The sequence below is a fragment of the Lissotriton helveticus genome, chromosome 11 (genome assembly GCF_964261635.1).
Source record: "Lissotriton helveticus chromosome 11, aLisHel1.1, whole genome shotgun sequence".
Classification (NCBI taxonomy): Eukaryota; Metazoa; Chordata; class Amphibia; order Caudata; family Salamandridae; genus Lissotriton; species Lissotriton helveticus.
This window is the reverse complement of record NC_136072.1, coordinates 731,395,599-731,405,054: the sequence shown is the minus strand read 5'-3', so window position 1 is coordinate 731,405,054 and position 9,456 is coordinate 731,395,599. Positions and strand designations below refer to the sequence as shown.

The 9,456-nt window shown below is 38.3% G+C and overlaps 1 protein-coding gene across 2 annotated transcripts in view; it reads right to left on the bottom strand.

The window, feature by feature from the left end:
* Positions 1 to 585: 585 nt before the first annotated feature.
* Positions 586 to 9,456, bottom strand: part of BNIP3L (BCL2 interacting protein 3 like) — a 110,334-nt gene continuing 101,463 nt past the window's right edge. For both annotated transcript variants that reach the window (XM_078666612.1, XM_078666611.1), the window contains exon 6: positions 586 to 6,171. In XM_078666612.1, the coding sequence (XP_078522738.1) occupies positions 6,123 to 6,171 (49 nt within the window). In that variant the 3' untranslated portion in view covers positions 586 to 6,122. The remainder of the gene's footprint in view (positions 6,172 to 9,456) is intronic.

Below are 9,456 nucleotides of genomic sequence, written 5' to 3'. Positions count from 1 at the left end.
CTCTCTAGGTGATGCTGTCAATCTGTTTGTCCATTATTTGTGCTTCTATTGTAGGGAGAGAGCTAGAAGGAATATGTAAGCAGCAGTTGATTTTAATAATAGTTTAGTGTTGAGTCACTTAAAAAAGAAAATATCCAAAGATTTTTAAAATGTTTTGGACAGAAAGTACTCTTGGAGAAGTGCTTCAGATCCCATACGCAGATATAGTCTGACATTTGATATTAATGAAGATGTCATGGCAGAATAATAATAGAATGTTAAAAAAATTAAACACATTTTTCAATTCTCTACTTGGAAGTCATTGTTTAAGAATACAGGCTAGTGTTAATCTGAAGGCCTACTTATATGGAAGGTTAAATCTTTTCAACTGTGGCATTCATTTGTGAACGATCTATACTAGCAAATAAACCATAAAAACTACATTTTGTGAACTGTGAACATAATGACTTTCAGATACAGTTGTAGTTACTTCACTTTATGAAGCCATCAACTCTGTAGATACGCACAAATCCACTCAATGGACAGCAGATGAATTATGAAAATGTGGCATAAAACAATATTTTGAATCATGGAACAACCACAAAACATTTTTGGGGAGCTTTTAATGGCACAAAATCTTACAGCTACAACGAGTACAGGTACTGTAAACTGTATATAATGTTACAAAGTGCTACCTAAATACATGTAGAATGCAAAAAAAATAACTTTGGCTCAGTTAAATTGAAATTGTTTCAACACATTTTTGATAAAGACTTTATTTCATTTTGTTGTTAAACGATTAAGTAAATAAGTCCCTGCAGCAGCAAAGTGATCCTGCAGCATTTCTGGACATGCAAACATACAGTGTGTTTTTTTATCATCAATTACAAAATATATTTATCCAGTTTTTTTACTGGTGAAAAAGCCTGTATTTTCATGTTAAATTGTAAACAGGTATAAAGCTTTCCATTAAAAAAAAGTCCCATTGATTTCAAATGATAACATTGTTACACATTATGAAACTGTGGCCAACATCAAGGGCATTAGGAGAATCATTACAAAGTGGATTGCACTGATCAAGGATAACACTACAGTGATCATACCCTCTCCAATCAATGGAAGGTTTCACAGATTCTTGAAATGAGTGGATACATATATACAAATATACTTCAGCTGGGCCCAGTCGTCAGTCTCTGAAACTATCTTGGGTTCATACTTAGAAGATCATATCAGATCATATGAAATCACTGATTTTACACACACACTGCTTAACCTTGCCCCATTTTTATACAAACAAGGTGCTTTACTAAATGCAGAGGCATGTTATGTTTGTTACAGCCAGCTGTGCCAGAAGGTATCTTTCAATATAAAATAATCTTCAATGTTCTGAAAAATCTAAGAAATTTTGTGAGAATGATACTCCAACAATTGAATTTAAAAATGCCAGTCTAGGTGCCCATGATTGGTACTTCGTAATAGAACTGTATGGTCACTTATGTTTTAAAGCTACATACATGTGATTTGAAGCTTTAATCACATGATCAAGTGTATTAAAAACGTACTTATCTGGGGGGGTTTCTGATTGACGTTCGATTATGCAGACTCATCGCTTTACTGCGACACAGAATGAAAGGTGGAAGTATGGCTACCATTTTTAAATTAATTAACCACTTTGCAAAAGGAAAATAAAATGTCCTATGGCTAACAGATCATCTAGCAAAATCACAACAGGCTGGATATCCTGCTTTGGGGCGGGATATGCAGCACCACAGGACAGGAAGTGTGGCAGTGAGGGAGGCATGAACCTTAGAAGCACAGTGATTGATTTTCACAAGACACACATGCACACACACACACACACGCACATACATAGGGTGTACTCGGATATCAAAGATTCTTAACAGGTGAGGATTTAGATCTGGTTTCAATCTTGCACTGCCTAGGTAGAAGAGAGACAAACAGTAAGAGCTCTGACTACCTGTGTTGCTCCAGCTCACACAGCATTTCCCTATACTGCAAAGCTGAAAATAATTGCCTATTGAAATTGATATGTGGAATAAGAAGGGACAGGCTCGGTCTCTATAATGAAAGGAATCAATTTTTCAAGGGGAAAGAGAAAACCAAGAATATGACCAATAAAGTATTTCTTGTTCTGAACTGATTTTCTGAAGAAGGGAGCCAAACTTAAAGTAATTCATTTTATAGCTCCCTAAAACAGGCATAACAGATTCAAACAAAAAGCAAATCATTATGAACAACACAAGTCACCCTCAACTCAGGATAAAATTTGCCACAGGTTACGGATTCCCAGCAGCTGATTTTGACTTGATCAGTCCGAAATCAATAGTTACAAGATACCAACGTAAAAAAAGCATCCTTTGTCTACAAGAAGACAGCAGTGAAAAGAGATCCAATAAATACAGTAACTCTGCCAATACAGGAAAAAAGCTGCCTCCATCAGGTGTCCAAAAGGCCATCCAGTATCTTCACAACTAACACCAGGTTCCCACAACACACTAGATGCCCCTCAGATTCCAACTCTACGCTAAGTCTAATACTCCTGCCATGCCCCCCGCCTCAGAGAAGTGCTCACCATGAACCACATAGACCTAGTCCCCTTACCCAAAAGGAAACATTTAACATTTCCTACAGGAATGACCATGGGAATATTTAGTCACAATGATTGCTATATTATTGTCTGGCAGAAGGGTCACATTCCATAGCATGAGGAGGAGCAAATTCAGTATTTAGCTTAATTTCTACCTCACCCAAACAACATACAGACACATTTCAAAGATATATGCACGCACGCACACACAACGTTGATGTTTTACAACTATGGACTAAAGCAAAACTCCATTCACATCAAAATAAATAGCTTCTTGAAAGGACATTTTAAATGTTAAACTATATAAATTGTGAATGGAATCACTGCAGGGCTGTATTAATGTTTTTGCTAAAAAATATGTATGCTGTTGTATGCAAGGTAATTATTTAATTTACCGTCAAGGTATGGGACATCCAAGCAGATTTTCATCTTTAACCCTGGCCTACCTTCTTAATAAGAATGTTTTCAAAAGCCTAAGGCAGAATGACTACAATGTAAAAAGTAATTTCCCAATTAACAGGTTACCTTTAAAAAGAGCTTATCTGCTTGTATGAAGCAAAGGCTCCATAAAAACACAACCCCCTGTAAGGGCTCGAATCAGCAGCTCTTTATGAGCTAGTTCTGCTCACTGCCCCTACTTTTACTACAAAAGAACTGAAACAGAAGAGGAGTATAAACAAAACATCTTGTAGAATCAAAGGATGTGTTTGCAATGGGTTATATCCACGCCATGGATATACTGCATAAGCTTTATGTAAGCACAGCAGAAACTCAGTTAAACGAGGACAATTGTGCATATTAATTAAAATTTTAAATGAATGTACTTTATGCATTCAGTTTTCCACAAATCAGGCTAACTAAACGAATGCAGTTGACAGTCAGTCACATTTTGAGATTTCTTTATACGTCATAGTGTCCTACAATGCAAACAAAATACTGGAGGTCTCTCCCAATGTCTATCTGCTTTGACATAACTACTTACATGCCAGTACTTTGTGCGCATTGCACAAAGCAGACCTGGAGAGAAACTTGGATATTTATTATTCTTCATCCTTTTTAGTTAACTCATAAACGAAGAGCAGACTAGGGACTAGCCATGTGGCCATATATCAAGACGCTCAATGTAATTAATCTACTAACAGATAACCCTATTTTCTGGAGTTTTCAAGGCAAAGGTGGCTCCCAGCAGCTTCCAAAGGAAGATGACTAATGAAAACAGATAAACTGAATAATTCTCTGGTCAAAAGGTGCCTTGTCGTTTGCCGCTCACGTAAGTGTTAACTGTGGTATGTCTACAGTAGGAAGTGTTGAACAAAAGCAGATGGAAAGACAGTGAATTACAATGATCAACATATGTTCTATTTCAGATGCACTCAAACCAAATCTTCAGGTTAATGGATACCAGGATGACTGGATCATACAAACCATAGATTTTGCGAAAGAGGCCCATGTTAGGAAACAGATAGAGATATTGAGAGCTAGAGAGGGATTTCTTAAATTTGTGATAAGATCACAAGCAGGCAATTTTGTTAATATGGTATAATCGAGATCCTGTCAGACATGTTGGGTAGCTGTATGCACCACATGCAAAGTGAAACTACACAAGAACCTCAAGTGTCTCCTCTTTGCAAAACAATTTCTAGCACTTTAAGGTCACTTTAAAAGTGACACGTTTCTCACATTCCATATTAGAAATTCTAGAATAAAGAGTAAGATATTAACTTATGTACAATAACATTGAATGTCATTCAGAGCCATGCTACATGCGCTGAAATCCACTAAAATCTACTCAAGTGAAACATCAGTTGCCCTAGTGCTTTGTAACAATTTGGTAGTAAATCTTCACATTTAAAAACATTACAGAGACGAGCAGAGATTTCCCTAAAGTTAAATATTTTAGTATTGTTAGTGAAAACTCTAGCTAGCTGCATATAATATTATAAGAAACATGGGGAGTGACTGCTGGGTCGCCCATGAACATGGTACAATAAACACAAAAAAGAAACAACATTAAATACCAATTGTGTACGACCTGATTTTAGAGCACTGTTTCTATGTGGTAAACAGAAAAGGCAGATAAATATGTAGAACAAATATGTCATGCCTTTCCATTTATGAATTCACGCTGGATGTGGCATTAACTTAATAAACTGGGCATTTTGACATGCTTATCAATAAGAACAGAGGTTCTAGTGTTTCGGGGTTTCAAATGCTTACTTTTTATTTCAGAAAAAAGTGCATTGGACCACCGTTCTCCATTTTAAAAGATACAACTATCAACTTTTACTAAAGATTCCCTATGGGTTTTATAATTTTATATCAAATACTCCCGTACTGATGAGTTTCTAAATAGATTTGTATTTTCTCTTTCAATATGCATGGATTGTTCCCGTTTTGGGGAACAAAACAAGCTTCCATGAGGATGCTTCTGAAGACCATTTTTATTTGGTTGCATCGTTTGTCCAAGGTATTATCTTATAACTTCTGCATTCTCTGGAACCAGTTAAAACAATGCCATAACATCACATCATCTAAAATAGTGTGACTATTTTTGCAAAAAGAAAAAAATCATACAACTACATTCAGGAATTTCACTAAAGGAAAGACAACATCAACATAAATATAAGCGCTCTAGTAACATCTTAAGACTTCTTAAGAGATATAGGAAAGCAAAAATGTTGGAGAAGAGAACTTCCTGTGGAGCGTTTCGTCCACTTTTAGTACGTGACTTTAGTACCAGCTAAAGGCAGGAGTCAAAAAGAGCATTAGAATGGTCATGCCAAAAGACGAAAGGTATGAAGCATACTCTTCATTAATATTATTTCCTGCTCTAGTCAAATGCTTCAATGATCAGACAATGAAACAGACAGAGCCCTGGCAAAGCTACCAGAGACCTAGATACCTGCACTGCCCCTGCATGAAAAACTATCAGAGACAGGCTTTCAAAAGTCTGTTTTTACGACACCAGGAATTTATCCGACATTAGAGCTACACAACAGAATATTTTAATTTCAGGTGACAGGTAAGGTTTGGCAGCACTGCTTTTGAAGTTAAAATTTTAGAAGTAACACATTGCTGAAGTCCCCAAGCCACCATTTTAATGTCGCTCAACTTTGGGGAGGGCAAGTTTTACGAAGTTCAATACTTCCTTATGTTCTACAGGCAGACACCATTGATAAGTGCATCCCCTTAAAACTGGTTTTACGAAAGGAAGCAACCTCTTGTTGAGATTATTTTCTGCTGGTGGCGTTTGATGGGAAGAAGCCCTTCTGACTTCTGAAACAAAGGACTCTGGCAAATATACTAGTAGTAACATTTGGGAAACAAAAATGTAAATAAATTGAAGAACGAAGCAGCAGGAGAGCCTCCAGTTGTGCTCCGATGCAATACTGAATTCCAGTTGAAAAGTGGGATAACTGGAAAAAATGTAGAAACAGGATGCACAATGTCATGCTTAAAACTGTGTCAGTTCAAATTCACTAATGTGGCGGTAATACAACTTCACGGGACAGGTATAGCATCCGGCTCTACTCCATCAGTAGCTGCTGGTTGAAGGTGTGGTCAGTCTTTTCCCAATGTAAATGCTGAAACACAAACATAGTGCTTTAAGTTTTGTTTTTTGCTTAACTTATCGAAGACACAAACAGTATTTTATTTTAGAAATTCAGCTAAAAAAAACGTTTCTTTTAAGCACACTGTGTTATGTTGCACAAGTGTCATCATGTGAAGATCGATTCATGGAATTGAAAAAGCATTACGGTCATCATCAGAGGATCAGTACGGGATGAAAATTTGCAAAAACAATGGCCAAAAGCTCCTATTAGAGATGGAAGAAATTCTTAAATACATGTTGCCTTCCAGGCTTTAGAAATACCCATCTGCTAAAGGAGAAAATTATGCCAAAAGCTCTTTTGTATTAGATATATGCATTCTTATAAGTTCATTAGACTTTGATGACCTAGAAATCTCACACTTCTACACCAGCCTCATTACGCGACCAGGACACACCACCACACACAAATATTTTGCGAGAGACATTTTCTAGCTGAACCAATCCCTTTACCAGTAACTTGTGTGACTTATGAAAGCAAGTTACACCTTTGCATTTAAGCATCATTTTGCACAACTTTCCTGATACTTTGCATACTTTTGGGGGGAAGAAATAAGCAATTTCACACATCCTTAACTCTAATATGCAGCGCTGTACAAACTACTGCCTATTAACCCTTTCAGCGCTGATGACAAAGCAAGCTCGTCATGGGCGTTACCTGCGCTACGCGGATGACGAGCTGGCTTTGTCACGTTACGCGCGATTTTCAACTTTCAGCGCACAGCGGGAAAACCCGCTAGCGCGGTGGAGGTTAAAATGGCGATAGCTTAGCAACCTAAATGCTCGCTTATGGCACCTGCTGTGATCAATAAGTCATGCGTTTGAATTCCTGCAAGGACAACTAAGATTTCTAGCCTTCCAAGGTCGCTCAACTAAAATGGATAACACCTGGTATTTACAGCACTTAGGACAGTTGGTATAGGGTATGAAGCGATCTCTAAAATAACCATGTTATTTTTGTAACTACTATTGTCCAATTCTTGATATATATTTTATATGTTGTTATGAGCTCTCCTTTACAAAACGATAATGATATAGGGTAGGTCACTTACCTGATATTCATGTTTTGAATTCTTACTTGGGACATTTCTTAGGGGAAAACCAGATCCCAAGGGCCAGCAGAACCTGTATGTATCTAGAAGCATCACTAATCAAAGCGGAGTGAGCAAGCTACCAAGTTCCTGAAAGATGTTCCTCACACAGTGCGGAATAAAACGGCTTTAGTTTGGTTTGTTTTTATACAAGACCCCTCACACACCAACCTTGTTTGAGGCATGCTTCATCATTGGGGTCCCACTCGAGACACCTAGCGATTCACAGGTGTGATTCGACATCTGATTACAGCAGAGCTGGGGGTTTTTATGGTGTTTCCTTAACTCAAGTGAGACGAGGGTGTGAATTAAAATGGTCTTCATGGTTGCTGATCAACGATGTGTATTTTTTTTATAATGGTACCCTTAGATAAGGATTAAAATCAGTGGTGAATGCGTGGCGAGGAATGCGTGAATTCTGACATCATTCATAAATGTAGGGTTCCCAAGACTCCTATGTATCTGTACTTGGGTCAATCACTTAGCTCACCTCGTAAATGTGTCCCCGATCACCTTTCTGTACTTCTAATGTGTGCAGTTTAAAACTTGAGGGCCCAAGCTCGCATACAGTGAAAGGCACCCGATCAAATAGACAAGGGAGTGTTTTAAACGGACTAGGCGTTTAATTTGTCTATAGAGTTTGAAGCCCTACGGAGCGGTAAGCTGAAATAGCCCTGTTTTTTTATGCTCACAGGTACCATTTAAAATTAACATGGTTTGTTCACCCTTCCGATTGCTTGCATATAGCTAACCTGTGCTTTCCTCTGGTGGAATATGAATTAGAAAAAGGGAGGGAGGCATTAGATTAATAGTATACGCGGGGATCGTGGTTGAGTGCTATCAGCATTATATTGGCTGGACTGGGAAGTGGCAGCTTGCACTGAGACTCAATATATCCCCTATCCTGATTACCCTGCAACTTTGCACATTTTGATTAATGAATGAGGAGTGGAGACTTGGTGGGTCAAGCGGCAATGCAAAATTTTCACACCTGCCACTAATCAAGTCTGTAACAACAGTTGAAATACTTTCTAACACTAGGTATTTTAAAGAAAAAAACATAACAATTAATTAATTAGCTTTTAAATCAGACACCACAGATTTCTTACACTACAGTTTAGAGTTTGATAGCAATACAAAATAATCTTCTCTGGAAAATTGCTTCACCTAGAGGAAATTTTCTAGTAGCAGTCCCATCACCATACTACCCCTAAAATGAAGTAAATTCCTGCAATGGATTCTCCTCCGGATTTAGCACTTTCTCTGATAATCTGTGGATTCTCAATCAATCAATCAATCAGTGACACTTATAGAGCGCGCTACCTACCCGTAGGGTCTCAAGGCGCTTAGGGGAGGGGGGGGTGCCGCTACTGCTCGAACAGCCAGGTCTTCAGCTTCTTCCTGAAGGAGAGGTGGTCTTGGGTCAGGCGCAGGTCGGTCGGGAGGGAGTTCCAGGTCTTGGCGGCCAGGTAGGAGAAGGACCTTCCTCCTGTAGTTGCTCTTCGGATGCGGGGGACGGCGGCGAGGGCGTGGTTGGCTGAACGGAGGTGGCGTTTGGGAGCGTAGAAGTTGATCCGGCTGTTGAGGTAGCTCGGGCCTTGGTCGTGTAGGGCTTTGTGTGCGTGGGTGAGGAGGCGGAAGGTGATTCTTTTGTTGACGGGGAGCCAGTGACAGATTTTACAGACATTACAGATTCACCTCAATTCTGGCCCTACGTATTGGATGTATGAAAAAAAATAAACAAACTAACTGCATATGAGGAGTACGTAGGTAATTGTTGCAAATTCAATGAAGTGTGACCCAAAACCAATATGATGCACAATTCCAAAGATCATGCCAGCAAAAAAATGTTTTTTAATTTGCTTATAGAAGTTGAGCAATGCGGGGAGAAACAAAGTCACATTTTGGTTTCAGTCCATCACCACGGGACCAAATAATACTGGATAAAGGAATGTAAAGATTTTTTTTTTTTAAATATACCGGGTAATCAAAACATTTAAAATGTATTTCAGGCAAAGGTTGGTTTCCAATTTCCTTACTTTAGCATAACTTTCCATACTGCAATCTCACCACAAGAGGGCAGTATGAAACAATAAAAGACAAACATTACAACCTCGATTCAAATTACAAAGTTTTAAAACACTCTTATAACCTTGTCCTTACGGTGT